This window comes from Mytilus galloprovincialis, chromosome 2 (genome assembly GCF_965363235.1).
Source record: "Mytilus galloprovincialis chromosome 2, xbMytGall1.hap1.1, whole genome shotgun sequence".
NCBI lineage: Eukaryota > Metazoa > Mollusca > Bivalvia > Mytilida > Mytilidae > Mytilus > Mytilus galloprovincialis.
Genome location: NC_134839.1, coordinates 106,183,512 through 106,204,058, shown reverse-complemented (window position 1 = coordinate 106,204,058; position 20,547 = coordinate 106,183,512). Strand labels below are relative to the sequence as shown.

The following is a 20,547-nucleotide window of genomic DNA, read 5'->3' as shown; positions in this document are numbered from 1 at the left end:
ATTTCTCAATTGACATTATAAATTTCCAGAAGAAAAGATTTTTTTTAAAATGATATGTGTATTTACAACTCCAGAAACAGATAATAAAAATTTCAACTGATATCTTGTGAATTTTAAGAATTTTCTCATTGCTAACATACAATTCCTGTCTGACCCTATTGACTATCAGATTTGTATTTTGTACAAGGTTTTCATTAAATGGTATTTTTGGATGTTGTTACTGTTTTTATAAATTAACTAAACTGTATCAGTGTATAATGCAAAACAATAGATTTTATTTTCACATCTTTTTTTCATCCTCTATCCTGGTTAATTTTGATGGAAAAGGTGATTGTCTGAATACACAGATACTTAAAATTATATAACATATACACAAATGCAAATTTTCAAGAAATGTGTACTTGGATATTTTTTTGCAGGCATTTTATCAGATTCTAAACGTATAAAGTTGATAATGCAAGTTTTCAAGTTCAACAATGCTAAAACTGAGCCAGTGGCAGTGGAAAAGTTTAAAATATGGTGGTTCTTCATAACCAAGCTGGGTAGCAAGGCAGCAGTATATTTTGACCAGGTATGAATTGTTGGTTTTAAATATGGTCTGTGTATTAACTTTTAGGTTGGTCAGTAAATGTTCAGGCATTGATCAAAAACTGTATTATTCTATAAATTCAACTTTTAAAAATAAATGCTAGTAAAACCACATTAAGGATCATGCAATTTCAGGTAATTTTAAGCATTTGATATTGATAACATTTATTTTTAAAATGAAACTGTAAAAACAGATTATATATGTTTATTATTAAAATATGTCCTAGAACCAATCATTTGACTGTATATTACTTATAAAACAGACAATTTTAAAGAACAGGTCCTTTCTGTAAAATCAATATGCCATATCAAGATGAAAATATGTGGTATGATTGCCAATGAGACAACTCTTCTCTTGAAACCAAAATGATGTAGAAGGTAGCAACCATAAGTTGTCTTATGGCCTTCAACAATAAGGAAAACCCATATGTCATAGAAAGCTATAAAAGGCCCTGAAATTGTGAAGGTTTCAAAAGTGATACAGCTTGATTTATATACAAAACAATATGAAAACTAAAAACAAATTTTGATTTTAAATATTGTACTGCAATGTTAGAGTGAGATAGTTGTAGGTTTCAGGTATCCATGTATTTCATGGAATGCTACTTTCATAAAACATGCATTGCCCTATTAGTATTATACTACAAATTGATAAAATCTGGTGATTTTGAATTTATATCAGAACTTGAAATAGGTTAATAAAAGTTTTTTCAGAGTCAGTTAATGATTTTGTTATATTTAGGTATGTTTGCCCTTACTGAATTTCTGTCTTGGAGGATCTGTCAAGACCAGCACTTCAACTGGAACTCCTCGTAAGTAAAATAGAATGGAGTTATATAGTTATATTAGCTGGTCCCACTTGAGACCAGCACTTCAACTGGAAGTCCTCGTAAGTTAAATAGAATGAAGTTATATATATTACTTGGTCTCACTAGTAAGATTAGGTTTAATTGTACAAGACACAATAAGGGCATATGATACAGTTACAGGGGAGGTAATCAGGTTGCTAACTTAAATTGTTATTTTCGCAACGTCAAACTATGTCTTATCGGGAAAAGATTCAGTTTTTCAACTGATTTTTATCAATCAAACTTATTTTGAAAACGAGTTCATGGACCCCTCTTTTTTTAAATGTCATTTGTTTTGATTTCCAGAGAAGATTAAGTGTGCCAATTTTCATATGTAAATATATTTCAAAATGTAAAAAGTGCAATTTATTTAAATTTGATAAATATACAGCTCAACAAATACATTCATGAACATTTGACAAATATGAGTTATTTCTGAATAAAAAATGAAATTTAAAAGTAATAAACAGTTGAAGTCCACTATTGCAAATATATGGTTTGTTATTTTTGAAAAAAACATACCATAGTAGGTTCTTTTTTTTTAAACAGGATATTATTACAAAACAGTATGATTATTTTTGGTAAACCTCAGATGTATCTGTCATTTTATTTATGTATTTTACAAACTTTGGATTTTTTCAGCTAACATTTGATTTTGAGCAATTGAAAACTTAAGAAATTATAAATAGAACATATATGAACAGAATTAATCAACAAAATTGATATTTAGCTTAATTTGTAAGAAATTGAATTGAACAAACTTCTTCTCCATAAAATCTATAGTAAAATCTTTCAGATTCTGTAAAGGTTTCACTGTATGTAGTTTTCGATGATATTCTTGAGATATAAGAATGATAAAGGATGCAATTTATTGTTGACAGGTATGCAGACCGGTATAAGTCCAATGACACCACATCTGAACCTGCCTAATTCTACTAGTGGATTACCTGTGTTTGATAAGCTACAGAGATATGCATGGGAAGTTATAGGTCATTTCTTTGGGGAATTTCCCTCTGATATTGGTGGTTCAGCTGTTAAATATCAATTAGGTAAGAGGAACATATATTGATAGTTTATAGCATCAAGTTTGCATTGGTGAGGGTCAGTTTTTATGAAATGAACAATGTCATTTATCAATATCCTTTAATAGTTATCAAAGGTACCAGGATTATAATTTAGTACGCCAGATGCACGTTTTTATCTACATAAGACTCATCAGTGACGCTCATATCAAAATATTTAAATTACAGAGATTTCATAAATTATGTACATAATATATAATGCCGATATTTTTTGACAAATGTTGTATCACATCAGTATAAATAAAACACTAACATTTTATTTAAATTAAATTTGTTGTTTTATTTCAGAATCTCCAAAAATAGAATTTCTAACTGGACCAGCTGCTTTCCTGAAGCATTCACTACCACTAATCACCGCTACTATAGACATATTAAAGTTTGAATTTACAACAGGTCAGTGTGATGTGAAAGAGTTGTTCAGCATTGAGTAAATTGTGATGCAATTAATTCAAAAAGTTCAACATTTTATGTCTTTTTGTGGTTTCTTATGTTGTATGGTTGCTGTCTCAATCCTTCAATTCAATCAGCAAATATTGAAGTTTTTCCCATGTATTAATCCAACACCTGTCATGCCTCTTCGAAGGATTGATAGCAGTTTAAATAGAATTGAAAGCAAGGAAAATCTTCATTCATTTTGTTTACTTTTTAATTTTTTTACAGAGGCAGTATTACATCATATTTGGTTTGCGTTGATAGCACATATTAAGAATGTCCTTGACAGTGGAATCACGTCTGATGTTAAAGAAATGTTTTCCTTCTTCTTGACACAGTTCCAAACTCTAGTGTTGAGTCAGGCTTTACAGCTTCCAAAAATCTGGGTGAGTAGACCCTTAGTTAAAATACTCCAGTAATTGTGATGATTAGTGTAATAACATACTGTAGATTCATTTATTTCCGTGTGTATTGGATTTAGTGGGTTAAGTCAATCTCAGTATACAAAGCCTATAGAAAATTTGTAATTTGTTGAACATTTGAATTCCTGGTTCACCTACACCCACTTAATCCACAAAAATTGGTATCCAACGATTAATAATGAACCCACAGTAATACATACAGTTGTTTATCTTTGGCAATATCCAACGATTTATAATGAACCCACAGTAATACATACAGTTGTTTATCTAGGGCAACGATTAATAATGAACCCACAGTAATACATACAGTTGTTTATCTAGGGCAACGATTAATAATGAACCCACAGTAATACATACAGTTGTTTATCTAGGGCAACGATTAATAATGAACCCACAGTAATACATACAGTTGTTTATCTAGGGCAATATCCAACGATTAATAATGAACCCACAGTAATACATACAGTTGTTTATCTTTGGCAATATCCAACGATTAATAATGAACCCACAGTAATACATACAGTTGTTTATCTAGGGCAATGATTAATAATGAACCCACAGTAATACATACAGTTGTTTATCTAGGGCAATATCCAACGATTTATAATGAACCCACAGTAATACATACAGTTGTTTATCTAGGGCAATGATTAATAATGAACCCACAGTAATACATACAGTTGTTTATCTAGGGCAATATCCAACGATTTATAATGAACCCACAGTAATACATACAGTTGTTTATCTTTGGCAATATCCAACGATTAATAATGAACCCACAGTAATACATACAGTTGTTTATCTTTGGCAATATCCAACGATTAATAATGAACCCACAGTAATACATACAGTTGTTTATCTAGGGCAATATCCAACGATTAATAATGAACCCACAGTAATACATACAGTTGTTTATCTTTGGCAATATCCAACGATTAATAATGAACCCACAGTAATACATACAGCTGTTTATCTAGGGCAATGATTAATAATGAACCCACAGTAATACATACAGTTGTTTATCTAGGGCAATATCCAACGATTTATAATGAACCCACAGTAATACATACAGTTGTTTATCTAGGGCAATGATTAATAATGAACCCACAGTAATACATACAGTTGTTTATCTAGGGCAATATCCAACGATTTATAATGAACCCACAGTAATACATACAGTTGTTTATCTTTGGCAATATCCAACGATTAATAATGAACCCACAGTAATACATACAGTTGTTTATCTAGGGCAATGATTAATAATGAACCCACAGTAATACATACAGTTGTTTATCTAGGGCAATATCCAACGATTAATAATGAACCCACAGTAATACATACAGTTGTTTATCTTTGGCAATTCCTTTCATCGCTGTTGTATTTTTTATTATGTAGTATGTGTTTTTTTGGTACTATTACCTGTTTATAATTTATAGTAATGAATATATCTAAGTACAAAGTGGTACATATTAGATGCAATGTTTTATTTTTTATCAGACCATGTTTGATGCTGTCTGCTGTTTACCCAGAAAATCCTTGTCCTCCACAGCTTACAACATTAGCAACGGGGAGAAAATACATGTAAGTGATACATATTAAAGGGAAGGAAATACTGAACCATTGAAAGAGTCTTCCATCTATATTGACTTGGAAGATAATTTCACAATAATTCTCAGTTAACAGTGGCTTGAGGTAGTTCATAACAAACAGACTATAAAATCTTAAACAGATCATTGTTACCACCTTAGCTGTAACAGATCAGTGTTACCACCTTAGCTGTAACAGATCATTGTTACCACCTTAGCTGTAACAGATCATTGTTACCACCTTAGCTGTGGCAGTCAGTCAGTTCTAAGCATAGTATATAAAAATCAAGATAAGGCTGCTGTTAATCTGTTAGAACACCAAAATTAATGTTTTCAGATTAAATTTGTATTAGAATATAACTATATTGTACAGTGAAACAAATAGACCAAAAAAGTTTAAAATGAAAAGAATTAAAGATGATAACTAAAATTGCATTGAGCAGCAGATTTGATCAAGAATTTTTAATGTGCTAGTAAAATTGATTTGTTAGTCAAATTTCATTATTAAATCTCAATCATGATACTTCAAGGAATGTTTTCTTGTTTTGAAAATTTAGACGATTTGCCATGAATTTGTCAATAAAGAGATGATGTATTAAACAGGAATCCACTATGTATTTCAGGGAAGTCCTGCATTGTTTCTAATGGAACTTTTATTAACTCCTTCTGTTTTGTCCAGATCACAGAGAAGTGAAAAGTAAGTAAAAAATTACAACAGATGCTTCTATGAATTAGTGGACATTATTAGCTGTTTTACACTAATAAGCATCCTAATTTTTCAATACCATTTATTTTTAAATTTTAAACAGAATTTAAAGCTTTTCTAACTAACATGTGAAATTTATTCAGTTATGGTGGTTAAGAAAAGTTGCTCTCTTTGAAAACTATTCTCTTGTCATCTTTAAATGTTTAATAGCCCAGATATAGCAATCTTATATTGCGATAAACTAATTAAAAAAAAATCGCATGACAAAAGCTAGCCAGAAAGATTTTTCTATATTATTTTAACAGGTCTATGAAGCTAGTGACTTGCTTCATATAAGTGTGACTGTAATACTATGTAATTTATGTTTTATATTTTCTTTTATTAAGGTATATGACCATATTCAGTAATTTAACATCTGTTGGTTTGGAGAACGGAACTGGTTACCTAGAGTTTTGTCAGTCCGTTTTAGAGCTTTTGGGTAGGAACAGAGAATTCATCAAGGAACCAGATTGTATTTGGAGACTATGGAGTAAATTAGCTCACTGCTTACATGATCAGATAACAAAAGTATGTTATTCAAAATATGATCAAACAGAAAAACATTAGCCATTATTTCTTCATTTCTTCATTGCATTCATTTGTTATACCCGGTCAAGATTTTACAAATTTCAAAATTCTTTGGAGACTTAAATTGTCATTTCGCAGGCAAGATTATGGCATGTATACATGTCCTCTTAACCCTTTCACCGATTGCTGCCCAGACTGAAGCTACTCTGAGATGATGGCTTCCCTGGCTACTATTACTTAAGTGGGAGATCTTCATAATAAATGTCAATAAAAACTTGTTTGTAGTTATTTGTGTATTTATTTCATTCACTAACACTATGTTCACAGTTTTGTTCATGTTTTGATAATTTTTTCATCATAAAATAATCAAATTTTCAAATTTTCGGCATTATCTAGGTGAAATTCTTAAAATTCTGCTCTTTGACCCCAAATCGTAATTTTTTAACCCAAAACGGCAAAATTTTGAAAAATTTTTACGAGGCTGTACAAATTCCTCACACTGAACGATGTCCATTCCAAGTGTTTTGTACATAAAACGACATTTTATGTCAAAAAAGTATACTAGTTTGACTTCAATTCTTCATATTCTTTCAAAAAAAATGTTCCCTCATTTCAAATTCTCGTAAATTCCGTAAATTTCCTCTGATTTTGACACGGTTTTCAACAAACGGAAGCACCATGTTTACATTTTCATCCGGGTATTCATCAAAGAAAGATAACTCATGTTTGCACGGTTATGAGCGGGAAATATAAAAGAGGTATTCCGATCCCGATAAAACGGGACTCATCGTCAGCTGTCTGAAGCGTGAATCCCGGTAAACCGGGACTCATCGGCGAAAGGGTTAAGTAGGTGCATATGTACTGGTTCACATCTTTCCTGTCAGAAACACAATTATGTTATATTTTTTTCAACAAGCTTTATATGCAAGGTCATGCAAATGTATGAAATGTTTGTCACATTTTTCTCAGAACTACTAGTCTTACCTATTATACATATGTATAGGGGTACAATAAGTAAACAATAGCTCATAGTACATCTTGTAGACTAGAAGAGACTATGTTGAATTCTTAAATTTATTTGTTACCCAATATGGTTTTATTAATGACGAAATATTATTTTATATTTGCGACTATCCTACATTAAAGTATGTTTGAAATCTTTGTAAGAATAAATCAGACTTTATGTTATATATGTGTATAAATTTAATATATGAGTTTATGTTTGCTTACTATTGCATTTTTAGACCAATGAAATAAACCAAGGAGATTCCTTAGAACACAACTTTGATTGTATGTACAACATGTTGACATTTCCTGTCAAATATAAGATGACATATGCTGTTGAGGCAGTAAGTATTATTGTTAAATATATCATCTCTTTTTTATCTCTCAAAAGCACTTTGTGACAAGTTATTTCATGATTTTATAACATTGTTAATGTATTTGTTTGAGAAGTTGTCTGAGTCTGACTTTCTGTGTTATTTTCATTTTGTTTATCGTATTCCATTCAGGTGAGTTGGGATATAACAATAGGTTGCCATATTTTTTTTTGATAATTATACTCAATTGCTTACATGATAATTTGTGTAAAAAAATATATTGGACTAATAATCAGATTCAAAACATTCTATTTTAGAAAAATCTTAGTTTTAAGCGGAAACACAGTTGTTGTTGTGTGGCTTTTATGTGAAAACATGGTGTATGGAAAGGTTAACTATATACTTTTGTTTTCAGCCAACATACAAGACAATGGTGAAGACCTGGACAGAGTTATATAGCACCCTGTCTCGTCTCTCAGCACTAGTGACCACAGCTGAATCCAATGTTTGCTGTGAAGAGTTGTGTCATATAATACTCAAAGACATCCCAAAGGATTGTTTCCTAGTAAGGCTACACTTGTTACATTTATCTTCTTTTTGAATAAGGCAATATATTTCATGACTTAAGGTGGTAACTAACACTACAGGGAGATAACTCTGTAAAGTCAGCTTAACGCTTTAATTATGTTGTGTTGTACAAGGAATATGAAGCTTCTCAATGATCAAAATTGGTGTTTGTCAAATTGCTATATAACCAGTGTATTTTTTCTGATAAAACGGTTGGTTCAAAAAATTTTAAATTTTTATATTTTTTATTAAAGTCTCAAAGTAAATACTTTGACAAAATTTTATGAAAATTAAACGAGCCAAATTAATTTTCGTAAAAGTGTTGGGTACCACCTTAAGGTTCACATTTTTCCAAAGTTTTGGTGAATTGCTAGGTTTGAATTTGTATTTGCATGGTTGATTGTGTTATTCCAGAAACAAAATCATAGGTTTTTAGGCATGGAATCCTCACTGCTCGTAAAATAATGTACAATCTACACTTGTCACTAAAATGTTTTCTGGACTCTTACCCATACAATTTTTCACCATATACATGTACATGTATTTAATCCTAAAATATGTTCTTTTCCAAAGAATCCATTGAATTTTATGTGCAAGCGACTTAAAACAAAACAGCAAATAATTTCATTTGGAACAGCCAAATAACATTTTGTAGGTACCAATCAGTTGTCAAAGAAAAGAAAAGTTTTTTATGCCCCACCTACGATAGTAGCGGGGCATTATGTTTTCTGGTCTGTGGCTCCGTTCGTTCGTCCGACTTCAGGTTAAAGTTTTTGGTCAAGGTAGTTTTTGATGAAGTTGAAGTCCAATCAAATTGAAACTTAGTACAATTGTTGCTTATGATATGATCTTTCTAATTTTAAAGCCCAATTACACTTTTGACCCCAATTTCATGGTCCACTGAACATAGAAAATGAAAGTGGGAGTTTCAGGTTAAAGTTTTTGGTCATGGTAGTTTTTGATGAAGTTGAAGTCCAATCAACTTCAAACTTAGTACACACGTTCCCTATGATATGATCTTTCTAATTTAATTGCAAAATTGTATTTTTCATCCCTATTTCACGGTCCACTGAACATAGAAAATGATAATGGGAGTGGGGCATCCGTGTACTATGGACACATGCTTGTTTCTCCAATATTTTTACTAAGCTCATATCTGAACAAATACCTTTTCATGATAGTGATGGTTTACTGTGTATTATAGTGCTGATTATTTTAGAAACGTCTTATGATATAAACATAAAAAAAATGATTCCCATTTCAGAATTTGAATGGTTTAGATTTTGTAGCACAAGGGTGTTTGGCGATGATAAACTGTATGGACTTTGGTTCTGTAGGAACTACTGGAAACTTCAATATAGGTAGGTTTTCATCAATACATGTCAATACAAATATGTGTTTTAGTTTGCTTCATAAAAGTGGAAAGGTATAACTGAGGTGTTGTCATTCATATGCTTGACTATAGCCATGAATATTGTCCTTTGATAAGGGTGAAATACTTTTACAATTTTATTTATTGTATTAAACATAATGAATTAATGTTTTTTATAGTTGAAGCTGAAATACTTTTTATAGTACTTTTGCAGACAAAAAAACATGTTTTGGCTCTTTCATTGCAATTAACATTGAATATTATTATATGGTCAGTATTATTTATTTTTGTTGAGTTAAAGTTCTACTATTTATTGAAATATGGGTTTTCTATGATTGTTTAAAATATTTGTATTTAGTAAAGTTAATTTAATTCATAGATTTCATTTTATCTACATGTTTTCAAAAGTTATGCAAAAAGCAGCAGTTGAAAGACATTGTGATATAATCATAGATTGGACCATTTCTAAATGTTATATTCATTCTGAAATCTAATTTTAGGTGGTATAAGTCCAGCTAAATGGGCTAAGAAAAAACAGAAACCTTTAGAAAATTTACAGTCATTTGTTGACCTGCTGTGTCATTTGAGTGTTATCTTCTCTGAGTTAACAGAAGACTTCATGTCTAGTCCACAAAAGGTATTCAAATCTTCTTAAGTTTTTGAATTTTCACAATTTTACTCTCATTCCAAAGTATTCACACACACACACACAAACTCTCCAAAAGGATATCCACAATATAAAATAAGAAGATGTGTTATGATTTCCAATGCAATGAGGCAACTATCCAACAGAGTCCACATGAAGTTAATTTAAGCAGTTATAGGCCACTGTACATATGTCATCAATGAACAAACACATACTGTAAAGTCAGCTTAAAAAGGCAGAGCGATGATATAATGTGTAATAATTTAAAACAAAGATATCAACAAAGGATAAGCACTTTTAAAAATTACAGGCTCATAACAGTTTACAATAGTACTGAAAAGTATTGCATTTAGAACTAAAGTGGATGATGGTCATGTAAATACTATGGACTCATAAAATGTCTATATATTACAGATGAACTGCTCATATTTTATCAAACATTTAAAAAAATATACATATGCAAAATGTTTAGTCTTTTAATATGAAGTCATGTATGCATAAATATAAATAGTTGCTAAAGTCAAACTTTGAGTTATTCCTTTTTATGCCCCACCTACGATAGTAGAGGGGCATTATGTTTTCTGGTCTGTGCGTCCGTTCGTCCGTCTGTTCGTTCGTCCGTCTGTTCGTTCGTCCGTTCGTCCGTTCGTCCGTCTGTCCCGCTTCAGGTTAAAGTTTTTGGTCAAGGTAGTTTTTGATGAAGTTGAAGTCCAATCAACTTGAAACTTAGTACACATGTTCCTTATGATATGATCTTTCTAATTTAAATGCCAAATTAGAGTTTTGACCCCAATTTTACGGTTCACTGATAGAAAATGATAGTGCAAATTTCAGGTTAAAGTTTTTGGCTTCAGGTTAAAGTTTTTGGCTTCAGGTTAAAGTTTTTGGTCAAGGTAGTTTTTGATGAAGTTGAAGTCCAATCAACTTGAAACTTAGTATACATGTGCCCTATGATATGATCTTTCTAATTTAAATGCCAAATTAGAGTTTTGACCCCAATTTTACGGTTCACTGAACATAGAAAATGATAGTGCAAATTTCAGGTTAAAGTTTTTGGCTTCAGGTTAAAGTTTTTGATCAAGGTAGTTTTTGATGAAGTTGAAGTCCAATCAACTTGAAACTTAGTATACATGTGCCCTATGATATGATCTTTCTAATTTAAATGCCAAATTACAGTTTTGACCCCAATTTTACGGTTCACTGAACATAGAAAATGATAGTGCAAATTTCAGGTTGAAGTTTTTGGTCAAGGTAGTTTTTGATGAAGTTGAAGTCCAATCAACTTGAAACTTAGTATACATGTGCCCTATGATATGATCTTTCTAATTTAAATGCCAAATTAGAGTTTTGACCCCAATTTTACGGTTCACTGAACATAGAAAATGATAGTGCAAATTTCAGGTTAAAGTTTTTGGCTTCAGGTTAAAGTTTTTGGTCAAGGTAGTTTTTGATGAAGTTGAAGTCCAATCAACTTGAAACTTAGTATACATGTGCCCTATGATATGATCTTTCTAATTTAAATGCCAAATTAGAGTTTTGACCCCAATTTTATGGTTCACTGAACATAGAAAATGATAGTGCAAATTTCAGGTTAAAGTTTTTGGTCAAGGTAGTTTTTGATAAAGTAGAAGTCCAATCAACTTGAAACTTAGTATACATGTTCCCTTTGATAAGATCATTCTAATTTTAATGCCAAATTAGAAAATTTATTCCAATTTCACAGTCCTTCAAACATAGAAAATGATAGTGTGAGTGGGGCATCCGTGTACTGTGGACACATTCTTGTTTATTACATTTTCAGTTGAGATCTCTGACAAGAAAAATTGATGGTGGATCTCCAAATCTAACCAGTATACTTTCAACTGTGTTTGAAACAATAACAATATTGTATTCTCATATAACATCTTCAACATTTCTGGTCAAACTACTAGAGAAGACAGCTACTACAATATCAGGTCTCTATAAATTATCCAGTGGGTGGTCTGGTGTACCATTCATTAAAAAGGTCAGTAGATTAGAAGTTTTATGCAAGGACACTTTGAAATAAGTTTGAACATTTTGTTAAGGGATACATTTTGGTTTTCTAGCATATAAAGAAAAATCACAAAGATCATCAATAGTGTGTATATTTTATTAACAAATTGCACTTGGTTGTCGCCTGTGAAATGTTAAATCAGTGAGATCTGTAAAAAAAAATACATAATAAAATCATATTAAAGGGTTTTAAATCAGTGAGATCTGTAAAAAAAAATACATAATAAAATCATATTAAAGGGTTTTCATTTCTGTACTGCCTATGGCTTATGATAACAGAGGCCCATTATATTTTCTGAAATTCTAAGCTGTTCAGTTTAATATCAGGATAAATATTTTGGGTTGTTGTAGTTTACCATGAAGTTATAGTCCCTATCAACTTGAAAATTAGTTCACATGTACATCATGTATAGAAAGCTTAAAAATATATGCCATATTTTCACACCAGGTATCCTAAACCAAAACGTTGGAGGGAATCATGAGGAAAACTAATTGATGGTGTAATAATAGCCATTGGTTGGCCACTGAAATTGCACAAGAAGAAAAAATACTCAAGTCTTTCAAAATAGATAAAAAAAAATATTGATAAATTAACAGTATATTTTTTTGTTCTGGATACTTTAATCCAGAAAAATCACTTGTGATGTATCTGATTGGCTTTTTTGATTTATTTCAGACTGAAAAAATGACCGAGACTATATGTAATAGTGTACAGAAACACTACAATGGACAATTGGACTCAGACTTTCTGAAGATCATGTCACCTTTTGTAGAGGCCACATTATCTCATCCTAGACGAAGCATTAGTGTTATCACTCAAAACTTTTGGACCAATACATTTAGTACGGGACCGCCATTGGACTATCCAGAAAGTCTCAGGTATATAAATTAGGCTCATCTCTCAAAACTTTTGGACTAATACATTTAGTACAGGACCACCATTGGACTATCCTGAAAGTCTCAGGTATATAACATTAGTCTCATCTCTCAAAACTTTTGGACTAATACATTTAGTACAGGACCACCATTGGACTATCCAGAAAGTCTCAGGTATATAACATTAGTGTCATCACTCAAAACTTGGACTAATACATTTAGTACAGGACCACCATTGGACTATCCAGAAAGTCTCAGGTATATAACATTAGGCTCATCTCTCAAAACTTTTGGACTAATACATTTAGTACAGGACCATCATTGGACTATCCAGAAAGTCTCAGGTATAAAACATTAGGCTCATCTCTCAAAACTTTTGGACCAATACATTTAGTACAGGACCACCATTGGAATATCCAGAAAGTCTCAGGTATATAACATTAGTCTCATCTCTCAAAACTTTTGGACCAATACATTTAGTACAGGACCATCATTGGACTATCCAGAAAGTCTCAGGTATATAACATTAGGCTCATCTCTCAAAACTTTTGGACCAATACATTTAGTACAGGACCGCCATTGGACTATCCAGAAAGTCTCAGGTATATAACATTAGTCTCATCACTCAAAACTTTTGGACCAATACATTTAGTACAGGACCATCATTGGACTATCCAGAAAGTCTCAGGTATATAACAATAGTCTCATCACTCAAAACTTTTGGACCAATACATTTAGTACAGGACCATCATTGGACTATCCAGAAAGTCTCAGGTATATAACATTAGTCTCATCACTCAAAACTTTTGGACCAATACATTTAGTACAGGACCATAACATTAGTCTCATCACTCAAAACTTTTGGACCAATACATTTAGTACAGGACCATAACATTAGTCTCATCACTCAAAACTTTTGGACCAATACATTTAGTACAGGACCATCATTGGACTATCCAGAAAGTCTCAGGTATATAACATTAGTCTCATCACTCAAAACTTTTGGACCAATACATTTAGTACAGGACCATCATTGGACTATCCAGAAAGTCTCAGGTATATAACATTAGTCTCATCACTCAAAACTTTTGGACTAATACATTTAGTACAGGACCATCATTGGACTATCCAGAAAGTCTCAGGTATATAACATTAGTGTTATCACTCAAAACTTTTGGACTAATACATTTAGTACAGGACCACCATTGGACTATCCAGAAAGTCTCAGGTATATAACATTAGTCTCATCTCTCAAAACCTTTGGACCAATACATTTAGTACAGGACCACCATTGGACTATCCAGAAAGTCTCAGGTATATAACATTAGGCTCAGTACAGGACCACCATTGGACTATCCAGAAAGTCTCAGGTATATAACATTAGGCTCATCTCTCAAAACTTTTGGACCAATACATTTAGGACCTACATTGGATTATCCAGAAAGTCTCAGGTATATAACATTAGTCTCATCACTCAAAACTTTTGGACCAATACATTTAGTACAGGACCATCATTGGACTATCCAGAAAGTCTCAGGTATATAACATTAGTCTCATCACTCAAAACTTTTGGACCAATACATTTAGTACAGGACCATCATTGGACTATCCAGAAAGTCTCAGGTATATAACATTAGTCTCATCACTCAAAACTTTTGGACTAATACATTTAGTACAGGACCATCATTGGACTATCCAGAAAGTCTCAGGTATATAACATAAGTGTTATCACTCAAAACTTTTGGACTAATACATTTAGTACAGGACCACCATTGGACTATCCAGAAAGTCTCAGGTATATAACATTAGTCTCATCACTCAAAACTTTTGGACTAATACATTTAGTACAGGACCACCATTGGACTATCCAGAAAGTCTCAGGTATATAACATTAGGCTCATCTCTCAAAACTTTTGGACCAATACATTTAGTACAGGACCACCATTGGACTATCCAGAAAGTCTCAGGTATAAAACATTAGTCTCATCTCTCAAAACTTTTGGACCAATACATTTAGTACAGGACCACCATTGGACTATCTAGAAAGTTTCAGGTATATAACATTAGTCACATCTCTCAAAACTTTTGGACCAATACATTTAGTACAGGACCACCATTGGACTATCCAGAAAGTCTCAGGTATATAACATTAGACTCATCTCTCAAAACTTTTGGACCAATACATTTAGTACAGGACCACCATTGGACTATCCAGAAAGTCTCAGGTATATAACATTAGTCTCATCTCTCAAAACCTTTGGACCAATACATTTAGTACAGGACCACCATTGGACTATCCAGAAAGTCTCAGGTATATAACATTAGTCTCATCTCTCAAAACCTTTGGACCAATACATTTAGTACAGGACCACCATTGGACTATCCAGAAAGTCTCAGGTATATAACATTAGGCTCATCTCTCAAAACTTTTGGACCAATACATTTAGGACCTACATTGGATTATCCAGAAAGTCTCAGGTATATAACATTAGGTTCATCTCTCAAAACTCTTGGACCAATTCATTTAGGACCCCCAATTGGACTATCCAGAAAGTCTCAGGTATATAACATTAGTCTCATCACTCAAATCTTTTGGACTAATACATTTAGTACAGGACCGCCATTGGACTATCCAGAAAGTCTCAGGTATATAACATTAGGCTCATCTCTCAAAACTTTTGGACCAATACATTTAGTACAGGACCACCATTGGACTATCCAGAAAGTCTCAGGTATAAAACATTAGTCTCATCTCTCAAAACTTTTGGACCAATACATTTAGTACAGGACCACCATTGGACTATCCAGAAAGTCTCAGGTATATAACATTAGTCTCATCTCTCAAAACCTTTGGACCAATACATTTAGTACAGGACCACCATTGGACTATCCAGAAAGTCTCAGGTATATAACATTAGTCTCATCTCTCAAAACCTTTGGACCAATACATTTAGTACAGGACCACCATTGGATTATCCAGAAAGTCTCAGGTATATAACATTAGGTTCATCTCTCAAAACTTTTGGACCAATTCATTTAGGACCCCCAATTGGACTATCCAGAAAGTCTCGGGTCTATAACATTAGTCTTATCTCTCAAAACCATGGACTTTCTCTAGATTAGATAGTGATTAATAGTTTGTCATTAGAATCATTTTATTGCTTGACTGTGCCAGCAATTATCAAACATTTTGTATGACATGAAAACTGCAAGATATTTGTGTACAGTAATAGATATTTTTACAGTAGGATTTGTTTCTTCTTGTACACATAAAATGTAATACATGTTAAAAATTAGAGATGTTGTCTGTCTAATAAATAATACTTTTTTTCTTTGTAGTGAGTTATTACAAAGTATGACTAAGAAACATCGTCTTCGGATCAGTTTACCCAATTGGGTTGTCAATAATGAAGTAGATGTTGTAGATGAGACACCTTGTAGTGAACTTACACAGGTAAACAAAAATATACATTTCATTATTATTAATCCACTGCGTTACATGTTTAGTATTCTTGAGTTTCAATACTTATATGAAATAATTTAGGAAGGAAATGTTACGTGCGAAAATGACTGAATTACTACTGAGTTGTTTTCTTTTTTGTGGCCCAGCACACACGGGTCGTGGCTATATAGTTTAACTCTTCTCAGTCATTCTGCAAGGATCAGTTGTGCTGACTTTTTTTTCTAATCACTTTCGCATGTGAAGCTCATTTTTGGTATGTGAGTCTACTAGGAGTTTAAATTTAGTTTTGCTCCACTGATTTTTGACAAAATTCTGGGCTTGGGACTTAGATATTGTGAGCGGATCTATCATTTGATAACAAATTCATGAAAATTAAGTGTTTTTGATACTTATTCAGTCAAAACTCCATGTAAAGGTCTTTATCCATGTACAAATGCGTCTATAAATTTTATTTAAACCGACCTTATAGTATCAGTTCATATTTGATGTATATAGATAATTTTTATAAGATTCAAAACTCCTAACATGTATGCCATCTTTCAGGGGGATTCCCAAGCTCCAGAACCTCATATCCCTGGAATACCATCACCACATAAGATCTGTGGAAGTTTTCTCAAGAAAGCAGTATCACCTCATATGGACAAATCGTCAGCAAGACCAGTAGAAAAAACACCAAACTCAGCAAAGAAGAAAATTTTACCAGTCGATGACTTTCAGAATGAAGTAAGTGATCCACCTTTTACTATGCCAAAAGTTAAGCACCACCTGTTTTTATTGCATTGATTTTTTTCAAATTTAAAAAATCAATGATTCCTCGAAAAAAAGAAAACAATCATAAAGCAATTTTGCTAATGAATACCATAAACAAACCACAAATATAATTTTGGTCAATTATGAAGGTTCTATGCATGTACGTTTTTCGTTCATAGAAATAGTGTAAATTACACAATTCAGAAACGGAATTTAAGTTTCACTGTGATTTTATTTCTTTACAACAATTGATCACCCAATATCATTAAAATTTTCTACACATAATCATTAGTATGTTTGGCAAATTTAATGTCAATATTTGAGTCAACAGCATGTGTAACAACCTTCTTCCAGTACATTTTCATAACACGACGTATCATTCTCTGTACAAGCCTTAAATTTTAGTTGAGGAAATCTGTTGCATTAAATAACAAATGCCACTTTTAAATCGACAAAATATTGTGAAGGTGGAGCTCTGCGATCGAGATTTCCACCAATGGCATCTCAGACATGTTTGATAGGGTTTATATATTAAGACATGGAAGGCCAAAAATAGTGTAAATGACTTGTTGCTCTTTGGACTTGGTTAAAATCCTTGCCCTGTGTGGTCTAGCGTTGTCGTCCATGTACAAGGGTCTTGACAATGTTGACGCAAGTGGGGGATTATTAAAATGAGGGACTACAATGTTTTAAGGCACCAAATTACTGTATGTCTGTACGTTTGGTGTATGTTACCCTGCAGAATATGCATACCCAGCTTATAACAGTATAAGAAGCAACCCCATACTGGAACACCACCGGCACTGAATGCAGTCCTTGTGCAAACATTGTTTTGGTCATAGGCCGTTTTGTTTTCCTGCGAAATTCATATTATGGCATCTACTGTCAGTAAAAGAAACTGACTCCCATCTGACCAATGAGTGTTTTGTCAGCTTCTTATGTTCAAGCAAAGATAGTTATTAACCCATTGAAACCTGACGGTAGAGTGCCTGTCTGTAAGTACAGGTCTCTATACACCTCGACTTGCTCTTTGGTGCCTTTATGAAGTCGACGGACCAATGTACGAACACTCTCACGACCACCTGGAGAAACAGTGCATTTGTAAACATGCAGGTGACCTTTAATAAAAGGTTGCTTGACTGCTTTATCGGAGTTCAATCTTTTTGGTCGTAATGAATTTTCATAGTGTATGTTAAAGGTAATTCATAACACCAAACATTAATATTTTTTTCGCAATAGTTAAAAAAATATTGCCAGTTATATTTCGGTGATGCTTAACTTTTGGCGGACTGTATATGTTGATGCCAAAAGATAGATATTATCGGTTGATAAATAAACTTCTTATTCTTATTATTACAAATGATTACATATGCAAGAGAACTTGTTAATGCATGTTTTGATTTCTTGTCAGCCTTAGAAATTTTATTATAATATTGCCATGACCTTATCTGTCTATCTGTTCAAACACTCATATTTATATCGCTGTTTTCATAGAATACAATGATTTAAATATTAAAATGATTTGTATATAATGTATTTTCAGGTTTTTGTAGTTATAAAATCACCACCTCCCAAAAGGAACCCATTGACAGAACATCAAATTGAAATTTTCAAAGAAAAAAGGTATGTGTTCAATTTAAAGAGATAATGAATTGATTTCATGATTTTGTGCTATTATGTAAATAGATGTACTTTTGGGGAAAATATCCTAAATTTTGATTGTCAGAGAAATCATATCACAAAAAAATGAATGCCTAGCAGTATACATACTTTTGTTCTCTCTTTTTTTTTTTGATTGTTCACCTTTAACTGTTTCTTGTTTTAGAGTTTATACATACTTTTCCCCTGGCAATTAGGGTAGTGCCTTTTCTACCCCCGATAGTCAAGTGAACAATTCAAAGTTTGATCTCATTTTGGCACATAAAAAGTTATACTTTGTAACTACATAATATATCTGAAAACTGTGTACAACACATATATAAAGTACTAATTTGAAAGTTTATATTTCAGGACAGTACCAGCTATGTACAACACATTGGATGCCTCTCAAGATATCTCTTTGATGTCCCACTTTAACACGGGGAATTCTCAGTCACAGTACGTAGAAACTTGTAAACAGATAAAGTTTGTTCAATTACACATATGTTTAACCAAAGTATACATATGAAGGTTAAAAAGTAATGCTTTTTGAAAAGGAGATATGGTATGATTGTCAATGAGATTATACCCATCAAAGTTCAAATAAAGTGGCTGTAAGCAATAATAGGCAACTGTACAGCCTTCAACAATGAGAAAACCCATATAGTCAACTATAAAAAAAACCTGACATGAAAATTATGAATCAATTCAATTAAAAAAATAAAGAAACAGCCAATTAATAATAATTCAATGACCTAATAATTCTCGCCAATAAAAAGAATATATCTTACTAAATGAATTCTGCTGTTTAATTACTCATTCAATTTGAATAAAAATTGCATATGATTTTATTGTCTTGAGGTTGTTTCATTAAATATTTATGGGAGCCATTGAAGGCACTTTAAATTCAAACCTACAGTTTGGAGTACAATGAAAGTGTAAGAGATTATATAAAATTGCCTCTTTAAGGTAGTTCACTCCTTTTCGAAGTGCCTTTCCTTTGTAACTTGCATATTTTGATGGAACCACCCTTTATAGTGAAATTTATAACTATTAAAACTGAAGAAATGAACAAAACAACAATGATACATTAAAATTATATAAACATGCTTTTTCTGTATTTTATATAGGCTACCAAAGATTTTACCAGCCAAAGATGTAAGTAAATATTTTACAAATTTTACAGATAATCAATATATTGAAAGTTTTTGAAATTTTTACCCAATTTCAAAACAGAATTTAAAACAAGGAATTGATTTAAATACATAAAATTCATTTACATCCATATGAACAGTATAACATGGATCAAAACTTGAATTTTGGACAAAAGCTAATATAGGCATGCCACTTGTCCATGATGCCATGGCAACAAAATTTAAACAACTTTGTTGTTGAAGACATAAGAGATCTATTACCCATAATTTTAGGCAGGGATCTGTGGTCTAAAGTTGTTTGTCATTGAAAGCTTTAGAAGATTTTTCTAAACCTCATGACTGCATCGATGAATATGTAAAAAAGAAAATGATTAATCATTCCCCACCCTTAATAATAGTTGGGACTGTATTACAATTCCCTTGCCTATCTGTTTGTCCAACACATATTTCCATCTTTATTTTCAAGAACTACAACTAATGTACAGAGTGGCTTCATA

At 32.1% G+C, this 20,547-nt stretch overlaps 1 protein-coding gene across 2 annotated transcripts in view; it reads left to right on the top strand.

Annotated features, from left to right (window-relative positions):
* LOC143065271 (telomere-associated protein RIF1-like) overlaps positions 1–20,547 on the top strand; it is a 35,803-nt gene that overhangs the window by 12,571 nt on the left and 2,685 nt on the right. For both annotated transcript variants that reach the window (XM_076238742.1, XM_076238743.1), the window contains exons 9-27: positions 420–571; positions 1,331–1,400; positions 2,318–2,485; positions 2,807–2,911; positions 3,179–3,336; positions 4,870–4,953; positions 5,582–5,655; positions 6,051–6,231; positions 7,476–7,580; positions 7,966–8,115; positions 9,382–9,478; positions 9,990–10,126; positions 11,937–12,140; positions 12,846–13,048; positions 16,385–16,499; positions 17,052–17,231; positions 18,802–18,881; positions 19,269–19,355; positions 20,027–20,054. In XM_076238742.1, the coding sequence (XP_076094857.1) occupies positions 420–571; positions 1,331–1,400; positions 2,318–2,485; positions 2,807–2,911; positions 3,179–3,336; positions 4,870–4,953; positions 5,582–5,655; positions 6,051–6,231; positions 7,476–7,580; positions 7,966–8,115; positions 9,382–9,478; positions 9,990–10,126; positions 11,937–12,140; positions 12,846–13,048; positions 16,385–16,499; positions 17,052–17,231; positions 18,802–18,881; positions 19,269–19,355; positions 20,027–20,054 (2,378 nt within the window). The remainder of the gene's footprint in view (positions 1–419; positions 572–1,330; positions 1,401–2,317; positions 2,486–2,806; positions 2,912–3,178; positions 3,337–4,869; positions 4,954–5,581; positions 5,656–6,050; positions 6,232–7,475; positions 7,581–7,965; positions 8,116–9,381; positions 9,479–9,989; positions 10,127–11,936; positions 12,141–12,845; positions 13,049–16,384; positions 16,500–17,051; positions 17,232–18,801; positions 18,882–19,268; positions 19,356–20,026; positions 20,055–20,547) is intronic.